This window comes from Dermacentor silvarum, chromosome 1 (assembly GCF_013339745.2).
Source record: "Dermacentor silvarum isolate Dsil-2018 chromosome 1, BIME_Dsil_1.4, whole genome shotgun sequence".
Classification (NCBI taxonomy): domain Eukaryota; kingdom Metazoa; phylum Arthropoda; class Arachnida; order Ixodida; family Ixodidae; genus Dermacentor; species Dermacentor silvarum.
In genome coordinates, this window is record NC_051154.1 from 106,774,903 (window position 1) to 106,801,259 (window position 26,357).

General features: G+C 46.1%; 1 protein-coding gene across 1 annotated transcript in view; it reads right to left on the reverse strand.

The window, feature by feature from the left end:
- Window positions 1-13,271: 13,271 nt before the first annotated feature.
- LOC119434430 (MAM and LDL-receptor class A domain-containing protein 1-like) overlaps window positions 13,272-26,357 on the reverse strand; it is a 51,004-nt gene continuing 37,918 nt past the window's right edge. Inside the window, exons 5-11 of the mRNA XM_049671929.1 lie at window positions 23,872-23,962; window positions 20,533-20,904; window positions 20,248-20,373; window positions 19,266-19,415; window positions 18,322-18,445; window positions 17,078-17,135; window positions 13,272-13,705 (exon numbers count right to left, since the gene is read on the reverse strand). Of these exons, the coding sequence (XP_049527886.1) occupies window positions 13,607-13,705; window positions 17,078-17,135; window positions 18,322-18,445; window positions 19,266-19,415; window positions 20,248-20,373; window positions 20,533-20,743 (768 nt within the window). The 5' untranslated portion in view covers window positions 20,744-20,904; window positions 23,872-23,962 and the 3' untranslated portion in view covers window positions 13,272-13,606. The remainder of the gene's footprint in view (window positions 13,706-17,077; window positions 17,136-18,321; window positions 18,446-19,265; window positions 19,416-20,247; window positions 20,374-20,532; window positions 20,905-23,871; window positions 23,963-26,357) is intronic.

The following is a 26,357-nucleotide window of genomic DNA, read 5'->3' on the forward strand; positions in this document are numbered from 1 at the left end:
CCATCAGGTAATTAGGTGAAAACCTAATTAGCAAATTTTGTTAATTAGTCGATTATGCATTTCAATTTTTTGTGCAAGTGATGTCCGCCTCTTCGAGTTGACCAGCTCATCAACTAGAATTGGGCTATCTGCCACAGGCAACCTTAAATAAATTTTGAAAGTGTTCGCTGAAACACCCTGTATGTTGTTGCGCATGTTTTCATGTTTTATATCGCGTGGATTCGTGTTTCAATATTAATGTTTCAAACTGCACAAAAGACTTAGCTGAACAACAGCTTTGTTCGGTTCAGCTATAAAATCAAGTTAGTGAGAGTTCAATCTTAGTACTTTCTTTGATTCAGTTGCTATAGCTAATGGTTGAGAAGCAAGAACTGACTGTGCAAGCAATGCAAGCAAATGACTGTCCAGGCAGAGCAAGGCGTCCCTTAACCGGGAAAATGAGTAAACACAGAGCAAATCTACTGCCGTGGAATCTTGAAAAATAAAATCAGCCATAGGTACAACTCCAGAATCTTTATTGAGATGTATAAAAGACCCCCCCCCCCCCCCCCTAAAAAAAAAAAAAAAAAAAAAAGAAAAAGCGCTCAAAGGCTAGAAAGTGTCTGACTTACTTTACACGAAGACAATGTTCGTATGTCTGCTCCAGTAAGTCAACTTTTTGTTTTGTTGGCAGAGCGGCCAAATTATTTTTTCCCACGAAATAAATTATTTATAATCATTTACCTTCTGTTCTCGATAGACCACGCAGTGATCCCATGAAGGGATTCCTGTAAGGTTAGATAGATCTATATATAGGCTGAGTAGTTTCACAAAGAACTTGGCGCGCAAGCACCTTTCGGCGAACGGTTCCTTGATTACAGTTCCAACGTTCCAGTCAGGAATATTATTTCTTCGGACAATTGAATCTGCACCGGAGAAATCATTTCATTGAGATGGTGACGATGAGTGCCATGGTGAAATGGATCAAGCAAGAATCCCGATCTGCAAGCGGTATCCGCCGCCTTCTCGAGCAGTCGGACTGAAGGTCTTTGGGCGGCTTCGAATAACACGTACGGGCGCGTTGGTGGCGTCACACGCACGTATCGGCTTTTAATACAGCCCCACCCACTCACGCGCCTTTTCACTTGGCTCAATAAGGGCACATGAATCGATTTCGCTTGAACGTATACCTCGTGCGGTAAAAAAAAAAAAAAAGAAGTCGGTTTCACACAGTGCGATTTCGCTTCTGATTTAGCATGTGCGACATCACATTTCTCGACGTTCGGAGTGTACGAAACAATTTCATGAAACCCGTTCCCAGTTTGTTTTACTTTTGTTTTCAGCGATGCGAACTTTTAATAAGCCTGCGTCAACAATGAATCAAGCTTTCATTAGGCGGTCGGAAAGCTGGAAATCGTATACAGGGTGATCATTTCTAAGTTTTATGGAATTTTTAAAACCCGCCGCGGTGGCTTAGCGGCTGTGGTGCTGCGCTGCTATATAGGCACGAGGTCGCAAATCGCGACCGCGGCGGCCGCATTTCGATGGGCGGGCGAAATGCAAAAACGACCGTGTCCCGTGCATTGGAGGCACGTTAAAAATCCCCCGGTGGTCAAAATTAATCCGGAGTCCCGCGCTATACGGCGTGCCTCATAATCAAATCGTGGTTTTGGCACGTAAAACCGCAGAATTCAATTCTGGAATTTTCAGAGATAGCTTGATGCTGATGACATACAGTTCTAGTCCTTGAGCTGGATTATTCACAGAGGAGGACGTTACTTGCACGAGAAATCGAAACACACACTCAACTAATTAACAAAAATCCACTAATTATCATTTGAATATAATTACTTTACGGGGCATATTGAAATTTACGAATCGTAGCCGGCGAGTTTGCAAGTCGTATCCACTTGGAATGAATTTCCAGAATGACATCAGTTTCGGAGATATGCGCCATAAAACTTGCCGTAAAAATGCACTGTTGTTGAACTCAACGTTACTAGATTACCTCTTCAGTTTGCAAACTCTGGCGCCGCGGATGTCACCCTTCACTGTACCGCCGAGCGAGGGCGCGCTCATCGCCGTTTGACCGGTTTGACGGAGGTAACGGAGGTGTCGGCCGGTGTCGGCGGTGCCTACGGCTTCTTGGCCGCCACGCTGGCGTAGTCAAGGCGTGGTCTTGTGCCGTTTTTTTTTTTTTTTTTGTTGTTGTTGTTGTTGCCTTCAACAAATCTAGTAACATTGCGTTCAACTTTGTTGCTTAGTGATCGCAATCCCTGTGAGTCCCAGCGAGCAGCTCGTGCGGCGTGTGCTCCCGCTGCAGCTTGTGACAAGAATGCACTTTTTCTCCCGAGATTTTAACCATCGATTAGCAAGCAATTAAAAGATGGCTGTAGCAAACAAAAAAGAGTGTCTTTTGTAACTTTGGCTTTTGAAATGTGATTCCCAGTTGATGTTTGTTGCATTGTTCAAAAAGTTGACAGTCACTTTAGCGTACGCTAAACAGAATGAAAGCGAAAGCGTGCGCGCTCACGAGAAATTCACTATATTACTTGACATTCTCATTCGAATGCGTCGTGAGTTTAAAAAATCAAATTAAATTCTGGTGTTTTATATGTTCCAAAACCACGATATGATTATGAGGCACGCCGTAGTGGGGGACTCCGGGTTAATTTTGACCACCTTTAACGTGCAATTACTTCCTAATACTTGTTCTTTCCCACCAAAGGTCGGGTGTTCGAGTACCTTAATCAAGTGTGCCCTAATGAACTTCTCCCTAATTAAACCAAAGCTCGTGGGTTCGAGTGTCTTAATTAACTATATCTTGATTAAATGCGCCTTAATTAACTTCGCCTTAATTAACACCAATGGTTGAGGATTCGACTTTCCACCAACGGTCGCGGTTCCGCGTGCCATGATTAACTACATCCTAATTAACTGTGTCGTAAGTAACTTTGCCTTAAGTATCACCAAAGGTCGTGGGTTCCAGTGCCTTAATTAACTCTATGTTAATTAAGGTAGAGTTAACTAAGGCCCAAACCACGACCTTTGTTGCTGGCACCATGAATTTAGGTGCTGTTAACACCGGACGTCGGATTTTTCGGCCCATGAGCCATCTACGGTTTTTGCCTTAATAAATTGTTTTCAATTTGAATTGTGTTCTTCTCGTCGTCTTTCGCGTTTTATAGCCTTAAAAACGGCGAGCTCTCACTGAAGTAGTTTGGTATCTCGCTTTAAAAAAAAAAAAGAAAAAGAAAACCGCGTATCCTGGCATTGAGTGTTCTAGAACAAGCGAGTGGTTCTAGGTTTCAATATTTTCGGCGGCATGAGATACTTATGTTCCGTGACCCACCGTAAACACGTAATCTTACATAGAACTGAATTAAAAAGAACTGAACCCGATTAATCTTCACAGCTGAATGGATAAGAGTCCCGCATAGCACTAGCTGGACTGAGGCATCTCAGTCACATCTCTGCCGTCTGGAATCGCTCTAGTGGCTGAAACGATACTGTAGTTGCACAATCGAAATAACGTTTGCTCACAATCTCGGAAATAACGCCCCTTACACAGAATTAACTGCGTAAATTGCGTTTAACGCAGCGCGCAGGCTCCGTAATCATGAAGCGACCGGGCCAATGTAAAGTCCCTAGATCAAGGGGCTTTAGGCCAATGGCGTCGGAAGGGCCACCTCGCGGGCGGGAACCGAAAGGGGCCACGTTTTCCCGATGCATCCTGGCAGAGTTTGCAAACTGGCAAAGTAATCTAGTAACGGTGGTTGAACTTACTTTTCGAACAAAACGCTCTTTTATGCATTGAAGCACAAAAGTAATTGGAACGCCCATGTATTTCGTTCCACACTTTGGGAAATAATATGTCGAAACTGGTGTCATCCTGGAAATTCATTTCAAGTTTATACGTCTTGCAAGCTCACTGGCTACAGTTCGTAAATTGCAATATGAGCTGTAAAGTAATTTTAATAAGTTAATTAGTGATTTTCGTTAATTAGTTGAATATGTGTTTCAGTTTCTCGTGCTAGTAATGTCCGCCTCTTCGAATAATCCATCTCAAGGACAACAATTATGCTATCTGCTACGGCAATTTTTAAAAATTCCATAAAACTTAAAATGATCCGGCTGTATAGTCGCCGCAGTGTGAAGCGTGAATGCGAAGACCGCATGTAGGAAATATCGCAGCCCCCAAAAACGTGCAAAATCGCTGCACGTGAAACAGCCTTTAACGCAGCAAGAAATTCGCAGTCGCGAATTATTGATGGATGAATTTTTACGTCTCAACCCAACGTGTGCTTTGAGAGACGGCTTTGTGGTATGCGCTTCGAGCTGGCCAAGCGTGGACCCCGATACGGTAAAGTAATGCGATACTCTTCAACCGTAAACATGCAAACACGGAGCATGCAGACCTGACGGAAATTGTCGGCAGCTTAATTCAGTGTCAAACAAATTTGCGTGAGAACCAACCGACCCATCGCACGGCTGGTCGTACGAAACACACGCAAACAGCAGAACAGTAATCTTTCCGACGTGCCATATCGCTTTGAAGCAAATATATTAATTCGCCGCTACCGCTTTATGCGTTAGCGACTCGTTGGTGGACGACATTGTTTCCACGATGTCGAGCTAAGCTATACGTTTTGTCCACAGAAGGGTCGAATGCGAAAGCGCCGAGAATGCAGCGTCGTCTTGCGGCTTTGCTTAGGTTGAAAAATTAATGCTTACACCGTTCACAAACAAAACTGTTTAAATCACTCTGTCAAATAAAAAAAAAAGGAAGGAAAGGATAGAAAGAGAGAGAGAGAATATCATTGTGGTTGCTATGATTTCGTTCCCACACTACGAAAGTAATTTGGAGAGATCATTTGTACGTGTAGTCTGTAGTTTATGTCGCACACCGGTTACCAGTTTTGGAAGTGGGCCTGAGCAGAAGCAGTCAAACAAGACGATATACCGGGTGTTTCGGTGAACACTTTCAAAAAGTTTTGAAGGTTGCCTGTGGCAGATAGCACAATTCTACTTCTTGAGCTGGTCTACTCGAAGAGGCAGACATTACTTGCACAAGAAATTGAAATGCATAATCGACTAATTAATAAAATTTTACTAATTATCATTTGAATTATTACTTTACGGGGCATATTGAAACTTACAAATTCTAGCCGTGAAGTTCGCAAGATGGATCCACCTGGAACGAATTCTCAGGATGACACCAGTTCCGAACTTTACGGAGAAATGCATTGGCATTCCAGTGACTTTCGTGATTCCATGCATAACACGACGTTTTGTTAAAAACCTTGCACCATCCTTTTTCAATATTTCTTTTCTTCGTTGAACAACTTGGCTGGGACACACGTTATACAAACAGTTTAAGAGCACCGGCGAGTCGAGATACACAGCGTTTTAGCTCTCCTAATTCAAATTCAGGTACTCTCTTCCTACCTCAGGAAGTGACATAAGATACTTTTATGTAGCCCGTGTTGACCAACAGAAAGCTGTATCGACAGTTTTTCATGTCACTCTACAATTTTCTCATAGACACATTTTATCTAATTATAATTTGAGAAGTTGATAAATTAATTAGGGCTAATTATGTAATTAGGCGGAATGCAAAAAAATAAATAATCTGAGTGCGACGGCAAACAACATAACCTTGGTTCTGTCCAGATGCGGGACAGTTGCATATATTTAATGTTTAGTACATGATAGTTGGGACACCCCGCATATGTACACAACAGCCATTTCAACAGTTTTTTATGCATAGTATGGTACAGTACAAAGCGACACCAATGGTAGGTGTGACAGATCTATATATGGCAGTATCCGCTATGCCGCCGGACTTCAGCTACAGCCATTGAACTAGTCGACTGCAAGCAGCTTTTGTTTATTATTGCGATAGCAACTGTATGGATACTTAGGCGAATTTTCGCCGTTGCCGTGATGTTCCGGATAAAGTCCAAGTGCGAGGAGAATGAGCGGCTCGCGCGCCGTATGCTGCGTGTGCGAGGGCAAGCATGCGAGAATAGGCTGAAAAGAATGGTGGCTTGATGCGCGCTGTCTTCCCGCGCGCCCAATTTTGGAGGTCCTGCAGTCCAGCGCGCGCGAGAGAAGGAACGGGCGTCTCCTCCTCTAGTGCGGCCGTGGCTGCGTATGGCTGTCCGCGCGATTGAGCGTTTACACGGCCCGAGCGCCGTATGTTGAAGGTCATCTACGGCGGGTACCGGGGCCGCAGTCGACGAGTTTGGACGCTCCCGTCTCCTCCTTCCGCCATGGCCAGGACCTGGTGATCGTGCGGCGTGCCTGACCCGTGACCTCCTATACGTGGCTGCTTCTCTCCATGGTTGGATACGGCGCGGGTCCTTGAGGATTCAAGCCAGGTGTCCAGCGGCTGGTGGGAGACCATCGTGGATTTTTTTCTTTTCTTTTTTCTTATGTTTAGTCGAGGTTTTTAGCATTGCAGCCAGTCTGTTATAGCTTACCTTCGGCTAGACGCGGCCGGCACGTGGTTTTCACCGCGATGGTGGCCCCTTCGCGGCTTCGGCCGTTTACGTTCTTTGGTCGCGTGCCGAAAGGAGCGACCAATGTGGACATTTGTAAAGCGCTCGTACAGCGCTTTTCGCAGTCGGAGGTGAAGTCTGTGCAGGATTTCGGCGCCGGCAGGTTCGAAGTTACGTTTAAGAGTAAGGCCGCGATTGATTGCTTCTCAGCGAATCCCGCTTTGAAGGTTCGTGATTTGGAAATTCAGTTTGAGTATCGTGGTGTGCGGACGAAGGTGGTCAAGGTTCTTGGCTACCCCTCGAACCTGCCAGACCAAGCCCTCTCCGCGTGGCTACATGTTTTTGGAAAGGTACTAGGGATCTCCGAAGAGTGCGTGCCGCGTTTTCCTAGCGTCGGTACAGGCAACCGGCGCATTCGGATGGAGATGGCGCGGCCCGTCCCTAACCTTCTTCGCTTTGGTGATAGGATAGTTCAGTGCGAGTACGACGGTGTTGCACGGTTGTGTCGTAGGTGCAACCTAGAGGGTCACCACGCGGTCGCGTGTGAGACGCCGAAGTGCGCACGCTGCGAGCAGTTTGGTCACGAGAGCTGCCACGCGGCGTGCGTACGATGTGGCGGAGATCACGCGATCTCGTCGTGCCCTGTCCGCACCTACTCGTCAGTTGCCTCGGGCTCTGAGCCGCAGCCATCTGCGACAGAGCCGGAGGTTGCTTCGGTGTTAGGTAGCCCCACAGTTGCGACGGAGAGAGAGATTTTTGTTGGAAAGGGTGAAAGATTGGGTTAAAGTGCAGCGCGATAACTGTCTCTCAATAGAGGACACCTCAACCGCGCCGCACAGGGGGATGGGGAGTGAAAGGAAAGAGAAGGGAAAGAGGTCGCAGGCGCAGGAGCGGAAGCAGCAGCAGCATCATCTAAGGCGCCGCGACGGAAAACGGAGACAGCCAGGGCTCCTTGAGCGAGGGAGACACTGCCGGAGTCGATGGAGATTCCGCGGCTGCCGATGCGCTCACTTCCCTGTCTGCCGCGGCGATGAGTGGAGAGGGAGGTGGCGAGGAGGTGGTCGCGGTTCCCGTAGCTGCCCCCGCGGCAGCAGCGGTGCCCGCCGTGGCGGCCGAACTCTCTGGTGAGCCGGAACCGCTTGCTAGCAAGAGCACGGAGGCCCCTTTCATTGAGGTGTCCCGTAATAAACGGAAGAAAAACCGTAGCAAGCGCTCTGGATCGGTGGCCAGGGAGGCGGCCTCACGGCGGTCGTCTTCGGACTCGGAAGGTGGTGGCTCCCATAGCTCGGAGCCTGGTCTTCGTACTCCCAAACGCACGGCTGTGGTGGCCTCAGAATCAGAGTCAGAAATGGAGGACTCTTCAGAAAGCGAGGAGGATTCTCCTTGTAAACACTGTAAGGGCTTCGATTGCGACTGTTCGATCATATCAGATAAATCGTATGAATCAACAGCCGTGAGGTCTCCACTCGAGGAGACTCCCGCTTAGGCAGTTGTACCATCGATTTATTTGCGGCTAGTATTACCCAGTACTAGCCTTTCCCTTTTATCTTAGCTTTCTTGTTTCTTGTCTAGCTCTCTTTAGTCTTTTGCTAATTTTTTCTTCCACCCAATATGGCTTTCTCCATAAAACTAGCTACCTTTAACTGTAGAGGCTTGACTCGAAATTTAAAACGGTTCGCGATAGTCGACTTAGCTAGGTCCGCAAATGTAGATATTCTTGTACTTCAGGAAACCTATGTCCACAGCTTAGGTCAGATCAGCCACTTTGACAGGACTTTTGGCACGAGGTCTTTCTGGAGTTATGGCGGGTCGGGCTGCCGAGGCACGGCCATCATTTTGATGCCGCGCTTCAAAGGCCTGGTTCTACGCCATGCCAGGGATGCCGAGGGCCGCGTTTGTCAGTGGATCTTGATTCTGGCATTCGAATTGTTAATGTTTATGCTCCAAACAGAGATAAAGGTCAAAAAGAGTTTTTTGCTGCATTGGATCCCTACTTATTGGGCCCTTCTCGGCTTATTCTTGTAGGCGACTTCAATTGTGTGTTAGAGCAGGTAGATCGCGTATCTAAAAGAGGTACTCCGAAATTCAGGGATAGGGCTGGAGATATTGTACTACAGGGGCTCGTCGATGAGCTGGGACTGGTTGATGCTTGGCGCACGCTTCGCCCTGTGGGGTCAGGAATGACTTGGACAGGGCGGGGGGTGGAGAGCCGCATCGATCGGTTTTATGTTTCGTCATCACTGGCTCCCAGTATGCATTCCTCCGAGGTAATTCATTCTGCTCTTAGCGACCACTGCTTCCTGATACTGCGGTTTGCCGACTCGAGTTTAGTGCCGCAGGGGAAGAGACCATGGCGTCTAAACCCACGGCTATTTAAATACAGGCAGGCAACCGCAGAGTTATCGTCCATTCTGTTTCGCTCGCTGCACAACAGAGCGAATCTAGAAGGTAGAGAATGGGACGAAGTGAAGGTCAGTGTCCGTGAGTGCTTCAGGTCTTGGGGCAAGCGTCGAGCGCGGGAGGAGCGCGAGGAGATTAAAATCGTCTCCGACGCGATCCTTCTACTCTCGAGGCCACTGTCTTGTGGGCCTGGGGTTGGTCCGGCGCTGGCCTCACTCCGGAAGGAACTTCGGATTCTCCTACAGCGACGCTGGGATAGCTTGAGAGCTATAACCCGAGCGGAGCGGTGGGAAATGGAAGCGTGGTGCAGCAGAAACATTCTCCGCAGACATCTTTCAAGGAAGAGCACAACTCTCTCTTCCATAGTAGATCCAAGTGATGGTAGCATAGTCGACTCACCAGATGGAGTGCTTGCACTGGCGAGGCAGTTCTACATGAACCTTTATGCTGAGCCAGCTGCCACTCCAGCTGTTTTTCCATTCGTTCCACCAACTGAACCGCCGTAAGTTGGTGACACAGCCATAGTTGAAGACGAGCTCTTTTCAGAATTGAAGTCTATGAAGCACAATCGCAGCCCAGGATCCGATGGTTTGACAGTTGAATTTTATGTGAAGTTTTGGAGACTGTTAGGGAAGCCTTTCACATCATTGGTGAACAGGCTGCTCAGTGAAGAGACTTTGTCAGCGTCTCAAAGAGAGGGGCTAATCACTCTCCTGTGCAAGGATGAGTCGAGAAGCACCGATCTAAGAGCCTGGCGGCCCATCACACTTCTGAACTGCGATTACAAGCTCATAGCAAAGTGTCTGTGTATGCGACTCACTCCAGTTCTCAACACTGTTTTGGGTCCATACCAGGCATGCTGTGTTCAGGGGCGTTCCACTCAGCTTCACGGTTTAGCGGTTAGAGACCTTCTCCTGTGGGCAAATACCAGGAAACTTCACCGGTATTTTCTGCTCCTTTGATCAGGAGAAGGCTTTCGATATCATGAGCCACAGGTACCTTTTTCGGGTTTTGAAGGAGGCCGGCTTTAGCGTGGGTTTTCGGCGTATGGTCCAAGCTTTGTACTCTCGACCGACTTCTGCTGTTCTCATACAGAATCGCGTCTCGGAGGCTTTCATTGTGGGTCGTGGTGTACGGCAGGGGGATCCGCTCTCACCTGCTCTCTACGTACTCGCAATCGAACCCCTTCTGCAGAGGCTATCCTGTGACAGTAGAATTGGCAAGTTCCTACTTCCACCAGGTTCCCCTTCAGCTGCACTCTTCGCCTATGCAGACGACTTGTCTATTGTCGTCCCGGACGAGGCATCAGCGTGCACCATCCTGTACGTCATGGACAGTTACTGCAGGGCGAGCGGTGCGAGGTTGAATAGGTCAAAAAGTGCAGCCATGTACTTGAATTCCACTCCGTCCAGCCCGCAGCGCGTTCATGGTCTACCCGTGAAAACGCGGTTGCGAATTCTAGGTTTCCAATTCGATCCAGACGGTCTGTCTTCTGAAAACTGGCAGCAAGCTAAAGAGAAGCTTGAAACCAGGATTCAGGAGTTCAGCGTGTTGTCGTGTCCATTGACAGCTAGAGCGAACATTCTTAGGTCTCTTCTATTTTCTTTTCTCACGTATGTAGCATGTGTGTCCCCTGTTCCAACCCAAACCAAGCTCATGTTGAAGAGGGTTCTCTTTCGCTTTCTTTGGAAAGGGACAACTGGTTGTGTAGCTAGGCAGGTGCTTAAGCTGCCCAAGGATAAGGGAGGACTCGGAATTCCCGACTTGGACATCGTAGCTACTGCACTACACGTCAGGTGGACCCAGGTTGTCCTTAGCTCAGATATGCTCCTGACTCGAAGCTTTACTTCCTTCTTTCTTAGCACTAGACTCCGTTTGTTTTCCCAGAGCACATTCTCTCACTGTGTGCCTCGCTCAGGAACCCCGTCCCCATTCTATGCGATGGCTGCCAATTCATTGGCACGCCTTCGCAAGGTCCATTCCGACATCGATGTAGTTTCAACTCCGCTCCAAGAACTAGTTGATATCCTTACCCCCAGTCTCCCCCCGCATTGCCAAAGGTATGACCTGTCTTTTCACAGGTCAAGCTGGAAGCTCATTACGGCAAGCTTCCTTGACGCCAGGCGAGCTGCATTCATGTACCGCCTGGCGCGAGGCTGTTTGCCGATTAGCTACAGACCCTTCACAGCCATCCCGGCTCGTGGAGTGTGCCCTTTTTGTGGCGGTCGAGATGATACAGTTCACATCTTTTCGCTGTTTACTTTCTGCTGCTCTCCTCCAACGGATAGCTAGTTTGTTTAGTCTCCCGGGCATTCCATTTCAGACCGTTCGTTTCTTGCACCCTTTGCCTAGCCAGGCGATCAACCAGTTCGTGCTTCTTCTTGTCGAGTGCTCATACCAAGTTTGGTTAGCACGCTGTGATGCGGTTTTCGGGGGAGGGGCGCCGGGTCTTCACAAAGTGCTTGGAAAGGCGCGGAAGGAAGTCTGGTTCCATCTCACCCGGGAGCGGTATCACCTAGGCGAGAAGAAGTTTCTCGAAGTGTGGGCTCGCCCTGCTGTGATTTTCGATGAGTCAGATGGAAAGCTTTCCATTAAGTTATGATGCATGCTTCTAAGGTCACTCGACTGGACAGCATGTGCCAGTCGATCCACGTGTCTCCGTTCGTCTCAGTGGAACCCAGAGTTGGAACCGGCAGTGGCGCAACAGAGTGCGCTGCACCGCGGACGGCTTCTGTGGTCTCCACGGTTGTTTGCCTTGACACCTTTTCCGTCGAGGTAATCCAGGCCTCTGATGGGCTCGTGTCCCTGACGACCAACATGGCTGTTTGTGTGAAGCGCGAAATATCACGGTCTGTGCCGCTCCTCAGTGGCCCCCTTGTCCGGGAAGGACCGTTGGCCCAAACCAAAGCCCCCCCACCCAGTCAGCCCGGGTAGGGGGGGGGGGGGTGCCGGGGTCAATGTATCGAATGATGCTGGGTTGATGAGTACATGTAAGCTCTGGGGCGCGGTACCTACGGGTGCCAAGTCCTCTTACCATCTGACAACGGCACCGGGGATAATTAAGAGCGAGCCGAGATGGTTGGTGGCTTCATGCACGCTGTCTTCGCGTGCGCATATAGTGTTGGAAGTCACGTAATCTGAGTTTTGGAGACGTGCCAATCTTGAAATGGTGAAGCAAGCGGCTGCACGAAGTCTTCGCTTTGAGACAAGCGCGTGTGCTCTGTGCTGCCGGCGCTTCTAGTCACACTAGCGTTGTGACAGCGAATGCTCGCGGTCATAGAATGAGGTCTGTTCATTGCCTGTGCTCATGTGACACTACGCTTGTTTAGTTAGCAATCGAATGCTTACTGCTATTTATACGACCTATAAAAATACGTACCTTGCCTCGTGTTTAATACCTTGCTATCGCTATCGATGCTCCACCTTTCCACCGGAACTGCGACGTTTTTCTAGAACAAATAGCTCGATCATTGGTCATCTTACCTAACTCACGAGTGACTCTGCAGTTGCTGAAGTCGCAACTCACACAAGAGTATTTCGTCAACGACATCAGGCGCCTGTGTATAAAAGCCTTCGAACTGTGTCCCAGCATCGGATGGAAGTGGTAGTCCAGCCAATGTGGCATACAATGTAAGTAGCATGGCAAGCCATCAGCCAGGCAAACATCGGCAACTTTCTATTAAAGACAGCACCTCTTTCTGCTACTGTAATATAAAATCGGTGATAAATAAAAAAAAAAAACATATGTGCACACATGAAGACAACGTTTTGAATGTGTTTCCAGAACAGCAAACTTTATCTTTTAGGGCCCAATTTGCATCAACGGCATTCCCAGAGCGCCAAAACCGAACATAAAAACACATTCACTGTGTGGTGCAATGTCTGCCAACATCGATGTGTTTTGCACCTACTAGAAACCTTCCTCTTTTCATTGTCCTGCTTCGTGGGGTGGAAAATGTGGGCGCTGCCTAAGCCACTTGAAACAGCTCAAATGTTCTGTTACTTGATTGATTTCTTGCCATGCATGTCGCCATCAATCACTTTCCTTGCTACTAACTTGCTGCTTGTAATTTCTTAGAAAACTGAAGACCTCGCTAAGGTGTGTGATTCTGCTTGAAGTTAGAAAAAAAAAGCCTCCGACCAGAGTGCCATGGATGATATGGTTTAAGTGTAGATACACGAAAGCAGAGAAAAAGGAAGCTGCGATCTTTTTATTTCGCCATCATGCAGACAATACATGTCGCAGTGACATTCAGGGAACTATTTATGACGGGCTTGGAACATAATAAATAAATAAATAAATAAATAAATAAATAAATAAATAAATAAATAAATAAATAAATAAATAAATAAATAAATAAATAAATAAATAAATAAATAAATAAATAGCATTCCTATATTAGCTTAAAGACAGAGTGTGTTTGCCCTAACAAGGTATTTAGCCAAGGTATAAAATAAAGATGACTGCAGCAAAAAGAAATTTGGTGAAAATTGTTTATTCCATTTACTTTTGTTGCATGTATATGTACAGTTTGGCGATCTCATACTATGCTGTTCACCAAGATTCTAGAAGTTCAATGAGTCAAGGTTTGGCAAAGCATGAGTCTAACAAGTCAATACTGATGTGTCTATCAATGTCTTTCTAATGATGAAAAAAAAGATGAAAATGATGTTTTTATAATAACAACCTAAAACATTCACCAATGATCGCTAAATTGCATAAATCAACATTCACTCGTTGAAATGCGACTAGAAATTGGAAGCCTGATTGTCCTGGAGAACCACGACTGTCTTGGTAGTGTTGGTTGCCTTGGTGTGTCATTCTGGAAAGGAGCAGCAATGAAATAGGAAATATAGAAAGCATGTTCTTCAAAATAAGATGACACATACGAAACATTAATGTGCGTATATGAAGTTACACACGATATTTGTTCTAGAAAAAGCTATAACAAACTGATTGGCAAATGAGATTCATTGTCATGTGAACAGTTAGCAGGTACTATCGACCAAAAAGTTTACGGACCACGGGATCTCAGAAAACGCTAAATATCCGAGCAGCCTTTAAAAGTAGCCAGTAAAACAGTACATCACAATGTTGTTCGCATATACCAGTAGAGGCTGGAAATGGGAATACCAGGCTGCGTTTTGAGGCTGCGGAGATATTCAGCTTTCTGTCAGATCCCTTGGTCCGTAAACTTTTTTGGTCGATAGTACATTGACTTAGACAAGGCTGCGCATAATATTCTGACCACTAAAATGCTGTGGTGTCACTACCAATGTGCCCGGTTATATTTATGAGGGCTTTCATGAAATTGCATGGAACGTCTCTCTTCAATAGACAGCCCTAACATCTGGTGGAGTCTAGAAGGGTCTACAAGGAGAGTTACTGAATACGCGCGCGAGCAGTAGTCCATACTTTACTATGGCATCAAGAAAAAAACTCAGTGCAGTTCCACTCTGTGAAGGTGGATGACCAGCGGAGCTGTATATATGGTGATAGACTATATTGATTTAAATAAAGACACATACCACATGAATTGTCCTTTTTTACCGTCTTTATTATTTTGTTACTAAGGTGACGATAGCTTTGTGGTCGCTATGGTAGACGGCCATGAGTTCTGTAACGATTCTTGAGCGGGAATATGGGCGCGAAGGCGGCGGAAGGCAGCCTCGCCGCCTTCGCGCACATTCCCGCTTCTGCTCTCGCCGTCGTTCTTCGTAGGCATGCTGTTCTTCCTCGGTCCGCACAATACGCGGCCTACTCATTACACGGCCGGAACGCAACTGAGATAACGTGACTATGCAGTGCGTGACGTCACCAGCCAAAGAGACACACCCATTGCTATATATATTAAACGCAGCTGGGGCACACCGGCGACACGCGTTTGCTTTGTATCGAGGCTACGGCGTTTTTGGTCTACGCGCTTGGTCTACGCATGCAGCGATCCGCTGGAAAGTAGGGTATAACAACTCCGCTGTAAAAATTCCTTGCTTGCAGGACCCACATTCTGAAACTTAGGGGGGGGGGGCACTGTTGTGTTAGTGCACTGATATGTGCACGCTGCACGAATCATTTCCAAGCTGTGTGCTAAGCCAAAGAGGAAATGTAGCTTTTATACAAGTACTGGGATCCGTAGGAATGCAATGAACACGAGTGTACGCGTTATCAACGAATGGACGTGTACCGGTGGACTTCGCTCGCAAGTTCGTGGGAAGCGTCCCTAAAAGGGAAACTAAAGAAGAATACTAGGAGCAGATTTTCATAGTGTGATACGGGACATAGAAGGAAACAAGGACAGAGTGCTGTTGTTCCTCCGGTGCCCCGTGTCGCGCTGCTAAACCTGCTCTTTACCAAGATGTACAACCAGCCCATGAACTGGGCACACTGCCAAGGAACATTAAGTTAAGCTGAATTAGAAAATAGAAAATTACGGTTCTGAAATATTAACACGGCCGCTTTTACATCGAATCTTTGCGGTTTGTAAGCCAGAAAAGACGTAAAAACGATAAATCGGTGACAACGCTTTCCAAAAAGTTCTCGCACCAGCTAGCTCACCGTGAAGCCATGGATTTCGACAGCGCCTATTAAGCTATAGTTAATTGCTTCTCGGTAAGAAAAGACTACTTTGCATTCTATAAAGAAACAAAAAACCCGAACTAGCAAATTTAGATAATTTTTCTTGCTGCCAATTGGCCCGAATACGATAAAATAATTTGAAATCCGTGACGTCACACTGACTACCGGCATTGGTGTTTCAGCGCGAAATTCAAGAAATAGAAGTTTCGCGTTCATTTTCTCCTGTAATAATGAACTTTGTTCCACCAAAACAATGAAAATAGTTTTGAAATAAAGCTTTGTCAGTCTTAACTGACTCAGTGTACGTTGCTCTTTGTGTCGCTTTAATGAGCCAAAGATCTCCATCAAGGTAGTCGCCAGTCTGGCCACGCGCGAGCCGGTCCTCTTCGCAGCCTGTGCAGAAGTTTCCTGTCCATGTGGTTCCCACATAGGGGCACTACCAGGTGGAATTTAAATTGTATACGCAGAGAGGTTAAATGATGAGAATGGTCGAATGTGCGGACCATGGCCAGCGCAACTGACCTTGGACTAATATCTAAACTCGACTTGGTAACCTTTATGTCATCGGACATTAACCTTGCAAAAACATAAGGGTTGGACAAACAGCAGACAACCCGCCGTGGTTGCTTAGTGGCTGTGGTGTTGGGCTAATAAGCACGATCGAGGTCGCAGGATCGAATCCCGGCCGCGGCGACCGCATTTAGATGGGGGCGAAATGCGAAAACACCCATGTACTTATATTTAGGTGCACGTTAAAGAACTCCAGGTGGTCGAAATTACTCCGGAGTCCCCCACTACGGCGTGCCTCATAATAATTAAGATCTTGGTTTTGGCACGTAAAGCCCCATAATTTAATTAAGTTAAACAGAAGACATGGCATTGTTCCGTTAAGACACCTGTATCAGTTATAATATTATTGGTATTGATACTTATTTCACACAAAAGTTTACATAGATTGTACAAACTATGACGAGAACATTAGGACATCACTAAGATGCCTCATTTATCATGTGGTCATAACTAGAGAAAGACAAACCAGGAACCGGACCCACGAATGCTTTTGTTTTATCGAAACCTTTGTCATTGGTTGTAGCCTTCCGCCTCATAAGCCTACCGACTAACTGGTGTCCCTTCTTATTAATCATTTGGGCCTACCATCGGCCTTGATAATCGGGGAAAATATTGATTAGATGGTTCTTCTGCGTTCAGCGTGCATCCGGGCTATCACCCGGGCTGTCATCTGATTGGCTATCATGATAACATGCTTGCTTTCATAGCCCCGCGAAGTAATTCAGCAACGAAGTCTGGCACCTCCGCCATTTGCACTCTCCATGGCGGATATTTTATGCAATGACAACTTTTCCTGGGAGCGTGTGAGTAAATTCTGTGACGTTAACCGGTGAAACCCTGTGACATGAAGCGAAGAGTCTTGTTATCACTGTCCAGGTGGAGCCAGTATAAAACGTTATGACATGACAGCCACCAGCGACTCTTACCGGTGGCCGCTTCAAATGAATTGGCATAAAATTTTATCCCGCCCGGACTGTATGTTTTCCACATAGTAAACCTTTGAAAGACCACAAATAAATTTACAAGTGTCAACATAATTCCCACTTACTTGGCCAAACTCAAGCCCGTAAATTGGATTTTCTACGGTCACTTGTCTGCTCTCCTCTCTGGAAAAATAAATTGTATAGAAAGTAAGCCGAACACTGCTTCAGTGGTAAACGAAGTCAAGTAAACGAAGAATGTATTTAGTGTGACAGTGTTGGAGAAAGCAAAAGCAACTTATATAATGAACAGCCCAGAGAATTCATTAATGGCCAGGAGTTTCGGACATTGCCCCTTCTGCTACCTGTCGAACTTCCCTGCAGCGCACCAGTGTTTATACGTATTTACAGCACTCAGTCGTAACGTCTATGCTGCGTTATAGCAGAATTTTGGTCAGGATTAAAACACTGCTATAATGCTGCAGGAAAGTTACGAATAAGTGCTGTATATACGCATGTTAATACGAGTATAAGGACGTACCCTCTCGACGTTGCTTGCTGAAAATTGTTGCAATTAGGGTGACCCTTTCAAATATAATTTTTAAAAATGCTGCTCATTGAGTTACAGTGGTGCATTGCAGTGAAGTTTGACAGAAGGCCGCAGCGACAATGTCTAAAATTCCCCGGGTATGATTCCCCCCCCCCCCCCCAAAAAAAAAAAAAAATGACTATACAGTAAATCTTGCTACATGAATGTGATACTTCATTGACATACGTATCAGTAGCGCACCCAGGATCTCTGCCAGGGGGGGAGGGGGTTGACAGTTTGCCTTAGTTTGCCAATACCATCTAAACAGCACTAATTTTAATTTCTTCACAAGAAATTGTCAAAAAATGCGCTTTTGCGCAAGTTTGCGAGTGCGCAGACGATTGCGCGTCTGACATCTTAGTTGCAGTACTCAAAGGCGCAAGGAAAGAAAAGGGGTTAAACGAAAGGGGGGGGGGGGTTACAACCCCCCCCCCCCCCCCCCCCCCCCATCGTTGCGCCACTGATACGTATATACACCATGTATATAAAGCGCATGACAAAGTGAAATTCTCGTGGGATAGTAATGCTTCACACGTTCATCCCATTAAGTGCTTGTGGAGGCTGCACAAAGAATTCCACCACCAATGAAAGAACCACTGAAAAAACACTAGTTGTGAGTTGGTAATTCTTGTGAAAAGTACAGGGCACCGGAAAGAAGTTATTTCCCGATGTTTCCACGTGTTAATGGTTATTTGCGCAACGAAAAAACTCGCCTCCACAGGCTAATGCGACCAACTTTGCTGCACACATTGACTCAAAGCGACGCACTGCCTGGTCACTCACATTTCACTGCGCACCTCCTTGCTCCTTTTCCGCCGGAGGTAAATGACCACTGTAGTGGTGAAACCCAGGATGACGAGCACTAGCACGGGTGCACCATACGCCCAGCCACTGCTTGTACCTGAAACTGAGCACGCACGCGCATCTTTACATTGAATTCAACTGTGGGTGTCTCAATTATTCTTGTGCAATTGAGTCTCATTCGCGCGTCTGAAACAAACTTATGTACTTCAGCCACACGAGGAATTGCAATTTTTCGAGGCGACTTCTACCCTTAGTGTTGATATATATTCTTGTTTTATTTAAATAACACATATTCCAAGAAATACTATTTTTAACATGTTTATCTTATTTTATTAACTAAGTGAAATAGACTAATCATCACGGGGGAACGGCAAACAGCAACTCCTCTAGTTATTTATATTTAAAAAAAGGCGGTGCCACCATGTGATATTCTAACAGACCCCTTCCCCCAACTTCCACCTTGCCCTGCAATCTCCATTTTTGCACGAATTAACAAATCTCATTATGTTGTATGCCACTTTCTATATTGAAAGGACACTGTATACAATATAATAAAGACAGAACTATAGCACGGTCAAGAGGAGACCTTGCTGGATCGGGCGTTTCTTCGAACACGCATATTACAACGTTCTCATTGAAAGTTTTGATGTATATCTGACTGGCGAAGTTGGTTAATTAATATTGAGTAATTATGCAACTAGAATGCAATATTATAGAGCGACTTGACCCGCAGAGGAATCAACAGCAGGCTTTTTGTCGCATTCTCCTATATATAGTGCACTAGTATATAGTATTTTTAGACCTCGGTGGGCTCCCTGTGTGCGTGCTTCTGCACGAACGTGTGCCTATGTTCTTCTACATTGGCACACGTCTTTACCAGTAGAAGAAAGTAATACAGCACGTGAGACAAAACTGCAGGATACCTGTTGCCCTTGAGTCTGGCGAAGTATCTTCCACGAGCTTTTTCTGACATCGATTGCCTTGAAAACTGGCCTTGCACATGCATTCTGGTGCTCCAGTTATTGTATGGAAGCTGCAATTTCCATCGTTGCGGCAGAAGTAACCTGGGCAGTCTGTGCCAAGAAAACAGCAAAAAGAATTTAACGTACACACCACAACAATTATTGACCTTGCATTGTGCTCCAAGTAACACAGCTGGCTAGATGCGCCACGAACATATTATAGAGTAGGCGTCGGAGTTGATCTTAAATTTCGCGCATTAGGGCCCTAGGAGTTGCACTAGGGCGTGTATTTCAAAGCTGTGTGCGTAGTTCGATGACTCCGAGTTTCAAGCAGTCAATGCTTCAAGGCGTAACGTTACCCAGCACTGTTTCCCGCCGTCACAATTCGCTAAGGCGACGGTCATTCAGTTAGCTGAATGCACACCGCAGCATCGTGAACCAATACATAATACCCAGTTACACGCAACAACTAACAGCTAGGTGAAAGTGATTTGCGCAAACAAAGTGGATGCACCACTAAGATATGAAATCACAGCGATGATATAAAATCTACACAAATAGCCAACAAAACATATTGATCCTACACGGCAAAGAAATGCGCAACCTGCCTTTTATTCAGCTATACAGAGGCAACCATTGCAGTAGGGTATGGAGGTAAGTGTGAAAAGTTTACAAGAATTAAAAGTCTAAAGCTACGTCATGATAATGAACGAACTATCGTTTTCACATTTAGCCTTTGCCCTTTCCTGATGCTTATATTAATTAAGCCGATGCCACTTTGAATATAGTGTCCCTATTATTGCACCGCAACAAAGACAGGTGAGTACTAATAATTGGGCAAAATGTTGATTCAGCTAACATAGACAGGCCATATTCACACTGTACATTTTTTTTTATTTAACCAGCTGGTGCGTGTCATTCCGTGCCAAGCTACAATACGCACCATTGCAGAGAATCTCGTCAGATCCGTCGCTGCAGTCTTCACGACCATCGCAGAGCTTGTATGCATTGAGACATGTTGATGGCTTCCGGCAGAAGTAATGACCACCAGGGCAGAATTCGTGGTCTCCTACGCATGGAATGGAACGCGTACTTTAATTTGACCTGATTGCACCAACATGCAAGACGTGTGCTTGTAAGTGCCTAAAAGTTCTCTCCACTAAGCGTTCGGCCATTTAAATATAGTAGGTTTTAGAAGGTGTTATGTCCATGACCAAATGTAAATTACCGCAGAGTTCGTCAGCTCCATTGGGGCAGTCTCGAACGCCATCACAGAGGAGCAGTGCAGGAACACAGTGTGTGCCGTCGCGGCAGCTGAACATGCCTTTGCCACAGGTCGACCCTGCGGCGGTGGACACGTACGTGGTGGGAACCGCTGAAGGCACGAATGAGGACGTCGTGGTGCCGATAGAAGATGAGGATGCAGTTGTCATAAACATCGTTGAAGGGGCTATCGGTTGTGCCTTTCCTTCAACATTAGTAACGTGCGGGTTGACCACTGCCTCTGTTGATGTGGGAACGACGGTAGTTCCAAAGTGTGTGGTTGCTCCAGCAGTCACAATTTTTGCTGTGCTCGCTGTCGTAACTGTGGAAACGTCTCCTGAAATAAGAAGTGGCTGCGTTTGGGAGGAGCGCTTTTTGTATTAGCTACACAAATATTACAATACGCGTCCACGGTCTGATTCACGACGATATTAAAGATAAACTAGCTACAGTGCATTGCAAAGCTGTTCCACTCAGCATATCTTTATAACTGGACTTGCACATGCTTGGTCATAGCCTTATCACACCAATATGAGCAAACAGGGCTCACCAAATCTGCACAAACAGATGTGGTTAAAACAGGAGTGGAAGCGACAAATATATTGGCCAACCGTTTTAATAACAGTTACGTTACAATAGGGAATGCTTAAACAGCTGATTGATCCGCCATAGAGTAGGGCGCTTTTGATAGTTTGCAAATAATATTTATGTTTTACTGTTAGGTTTCATATTATCTAAGTCAGGGTGTCGAACTGAACCCGAACCCGAACCGATATTCTTAGAAAGCGCTAGAACCCAAACCGAACCGGACCCCCCCCCCCCCCCCCCCAATAAAAATAATAATAACGGCTGTAAGTTACGGTTCAAGCATATATGATGCAAACAGGTGCTAAATACATAATCGATTATTTGAAGTAATTACTTTTCAGTCGGCGCACCCCACGAGAACTCGTTATGGCTCAAGAGTTGCGTTATGAACGAAAATGTGGATAACTATATATAGGTATGTGCTGATAACTATACGGCCACCTCGGCAGATCCGCTGGCACTTGCGAACTCGGCCATGCCAGTTGTGTCCTGCGGCCGAAACGCTGTTTCAAGTGTGCCGCACAACCACCGTTTCTGTTAAAGGTCCCGCTTCGGGCGTTAAGTCAGCTCGCTACTATTACTGGACTGCTAACTCTGCTAACTCTCCCGAATTTTTTGTAAAGCTTACGAATTTGGCCTCGTGTTTCAATTTTACGGGAAATTCTGTTCGTGAGAAAGTTTCACTCGTTCGCCTCCGAAGATATTCTCGGATATCTTCTTACGGTCAGAGGACACTAGTGGGGTACTTGCTTCGTGCGGGCAAATTTCTATACCAGGCAAAATCGGCAACACCAAAGTCGCTGCAAAATTCACTTATCGCAAAAGGAATGTGCCGCTGGTTGTGAGTTTAATGCTGTTCAAAGTATGTCGCGGTTTGTTTGCGCATCTATCTTGTAATAAGTAGCGTATGTATCCCGCAAGAGGTGGGCGCACAAGGCTAAGAAAAAAACAAAACAAAATAACAATATTCTCTCTCTTGCCCCTCCCCCCAAGGAGGGCATGTCTGCGGGATTTTTACGAATTTTAATGTTCCCAGGGTGACAGGTATGCGATTACTAGATAAAAAGTAAAACGCACATGCCAGGAGATAGACAACAAAGGATATGGTGACCTCGAGAATGGAAAATATGAAAAGCAACTGTTTCATCAGCTCCGCTTCTTGTAACAGTAACACAGCAGTTGCTACTGGATGCCGCTATCATATTCTCAGTGCGCGTGCCAACAGGTCTAACCGGCACATGAAATTCGCGTTTGCTGCGTGCCATGGTTAAACGCACGTTTGGCGTCTCGAAGCAGAGTACAACGCGCTCTTCGATTTCTAAAAATCAATCCAGGGACACAATGTGGGCGATTTGTACAATTTTGTCAGTGTTTATAATAGTCAGCACAAGGCTCTGCGCCACACATGCGATTGCACAAAGAAGATCGCCGCGGCATTGAGCGCAAGCTGCCCTTGTTCATTTTTCCGAAGCATCAATGTCCTTACCTACCTTTATTTTAAAGAACACTATAAATTGAGGAAAATGTCACTTGCTGGCTTTTTTCTATGCTGCAGATTAGAAGTTTGTAGTTGTTATTTATGTAATAAAATATGAAGACGCCTTATGTCTCATGCCACAGCTTACTCACCACTAGTCCAGTAGTAATTACTTGAAGCAAAAGAAAATAGAACTTACTATGCTTCTGTCAAGCAGTGGAAGCTAAGAAACTGTGCAGAAACTGGCTTTCTAATTAGGTCTGTCTTTTATATATATGTACATGGAAATTTCTCCGCATCTGTGCACTCTATTGTAAACTGCACGTTGTAGAGAAAAACGTCGTTACTCATTCTTATATCAAGATGCCTCGGCTGTTTTTCGATTGCTGATTTTCGAAAAAAGCCATTGCTAAAATTGCTAAAAAAAAAGGGACCGAGCACGGAACCGCGCGGCCACTTCCCGCCTTGTCAGCAACTCAACGCCCGGATCTACGCTGCGTCCTCGTATTCCATTCGATTTAAGATTTTCGCTGTTCGAGCCCGCCTATGAACTTCTGCTGTTATCCCCGTACTCGGTACAGATTACAACAATAAGAAACGCAGAAAAGAGCGACGACTCGTCCAGGCACCACAGCGAGTTCCGCACACTCTTTCGACGACACGGCCTAAGATGACCGTCTAACTGTACATTAAAGCTCATTGATATTCACGTAAAACAACAACATCGATTTCTGTCTCCCATGTGCCGAAAGCCATTTTCTTCCACCTCCCTACAAAGCCTGTGCGTGCGCCAAGTGTACAAGTCGATAGCAATGTGCAGCATGTCGCGATAGGGTAGAATAAAGCTTAATGTGCCGAACCGGTTCGCGAACCGTTATGAAATTTTATTTCTCCAAACTGGAACTCAACCGGAACGAAATCGGAGCGCACTGAATCCGAACCCGAAGCGAACCGGTATTTTTTTTTTTCAGTTCGACACCTTGATGTAAATGTAATCAGTCTGTACACCTTAAACAATTTATGGTGGTGGCGTCCAAACCTTTAAAGCGCAAATTAAATATACTACTTCAATGTCTTAAATTACGAGAGAAATTTACCACATTAATGCTTTAACAGACCTACTAGAACAAGTCTCTTCCGATAAACTAGACAGCCTGGTGCTCAAGCTAACAATATAGTACCTACCAGGGTAACAAAATATCAGAGAAAATGTTACACGTGAAGGTTTAGTTCACTCACCTTCGTTGGTGCAGTCGTTATCGTGAACAAGCAGGTCGTCGATCAGGGCGAATGCCTTGGGATTACTGCCCGATACTGCGATGATAGATCTCTGCATGTTTTGCACAGTTTGTGTGATGTTAGCGAAGCGACGAATGACTACTTTTATTTTTTTGGTGCCTGTTGTACAGAAGCTACATGGCCCTTTGCGCAAGTCACGTTTAGATACTCGCACTTCAGTATGAAATCCTAAAATCACCACTGCGCTCCTATCTGCATTAGCATAAGCAACGAATTCTACTCTACACCTCCTCTAGCTCTATATTGTCACATGACCTTGGCACAGATGTGAACCCAACTGCTGATGCACTTGGTCCGGCATATAAACAATTTTTATTGTTTGTATTATTACGGCTACAGTGTATCACCAGCCTATAATGTTCCCTGGTTGTAGTAATCCTTGCACTTCCATTCTTTTCAGCGTTAAAGTTTTCTGCCTTATTGAAGCAAATGTTTAAAACAATTATTGAATTTCACTTGTACATGCAACAAGTGTACAGCATACATCGCCACTTCAGGGAGTAAGCTAAAGGCTCACTACCTGACGAGGCCCACCCTCCTGGAGACAAACAGTGCATTTGGCATGAAGGCGTTACAAAGTAGCTCATACATCCATTATAGGGACATGTACGGAGCTCTTAGACTGGTTTACAGGGTTTAGTTTATTGAACCTACTCAAATATGAATATGTCATGAAAAGTGATCAGAAGGAAAACAAGAAAAGAAAAAAAAAAAAGAACGCAAAATAAAATCATGGAGTAAACAATGCATTAAAAATCTGAGGACACCTAAGCACTTCTTATAAGCTGAGAATGTGAAAGCATTATAATGCCCAATTGAACGCCGCTAAGCGGTCCTTCGAGTTACGAACTCCTAGCTGGCAAGCGAGCGCGTTGAGATGCTTGGCCGACGCCTCCTAGATAGCACAACGCCCGTGCACTTCGATCCGTGACGTCATGTTACCTTGCCCGACTGCCACATAATCTAATGGGGCCGCTCCCGAGTAAGCCTTGGTGATTTTGCCGTCACCGATTTCGTCATGCCAGGATTGGCAATGGAAATTTTGGTGCAAGTAGCATGATGTCATAAAACAGAGTGCACAGGCCTGCTATCTACGAGGCGCTGGTTTAGCCACATGGGTAAGACACTCTGCTTCTGAGGTGACGTCGTAAGTTAGAAACTCACTATCGCCAACGGTTTTCCTTTCAAATTTATTGTTTTTATACATTAATTTCTTTATAGCGATTACTGAGGCGAAATTAGAACGCAGGCGAGAGCTTGCGCGGACAAGGAACGCGCGGATAACACAGGCTTCCGAGAGCGAGAGCGAGGGTGACATGGCGTCGCGGCGATGCCTTCTCCCCTCACGCAACACCTGACGCGCCAGCCCAGCAGCAGGTGTTCCCTTTCGCCCGCTTTGCTCCGCCGAGGCGCGCACGTGACGTGAGGTCGTAGCCAATGGGAATTTAGGTGCCGTTTCGCTGCTCCAGACGACAGATGCCGGCTTTTTCGCTTAATGGTCCATTTGGTGCTTTTGCACCCAAAACATTCTGGGGTGTTACGTGCCAAAACCCCGATATGATTATGAGGCACGCCGTAGTGCGGGACTCCGGATTAGTTTTGACCACCTGGAGTTTCTTAACTTGCACCTAAATCGAAGTAGCAAGTAGTATGGTGTCATAAAACAGAGTGCACAGGCCTGCTATCTACGAAGTAAATCGAAGTGCATAAGCGTTTTTGCATTTCGCCACCATCGAAACGCAGCCGCCGCGTCCGAAATCGAATCCGCGATCTCGCGCTCAGCAGCGCTACGCCATGGCAACTAAACTACCGCGGTGAGTAGTTCCAGCGCAGTTTACCACTCGCAATTACAGGATATTCGGAAGAGGGAGGTTTAAGATCATTGCTATTTACTTAAGTATTGACCCTTTTCGCGGCGATCCCGTGGGCGCTGCCATGTTTGATCACGTGGTGACGCGTCCATTGCTTGCCTCAACTGCCTCCGTTGCCTCCGTGTTTACAATGGATGTGTATGAGACCGGTGCGGTTTAGTAAACACCTGTTAAACTTCGTGGACAGTGACTGGGGGGACGACACGAAGCTTTGGCCGCAGTTTCAGAGAACATACAAAAGCGCTTTCAGAGCTGATTAAGCTTTGTCCAAACGGCGCGAGCAGCATACATGGTTCTGGCTCTCAAAGCGGGGCTAAATATGTATTCGAAGCTATCCAAACTTTCCGCTCATGAATTGAATCAGTATTATGGCGCTTTGGTCTTCGTTCTTTATTTGACAAATATTTTAAGCAGCGGCATGTCACGTTTCTGACTCAGTACGGTTCCTCGATGCGGTCAGTATCTGATCATTTTCTGCCTAATCGCTCGTGGGTGTGCTCAGTTCCGTTATTTGTCCTTGCTGCACACAAGACTTGAAACCTAGCTGTTCTGCAC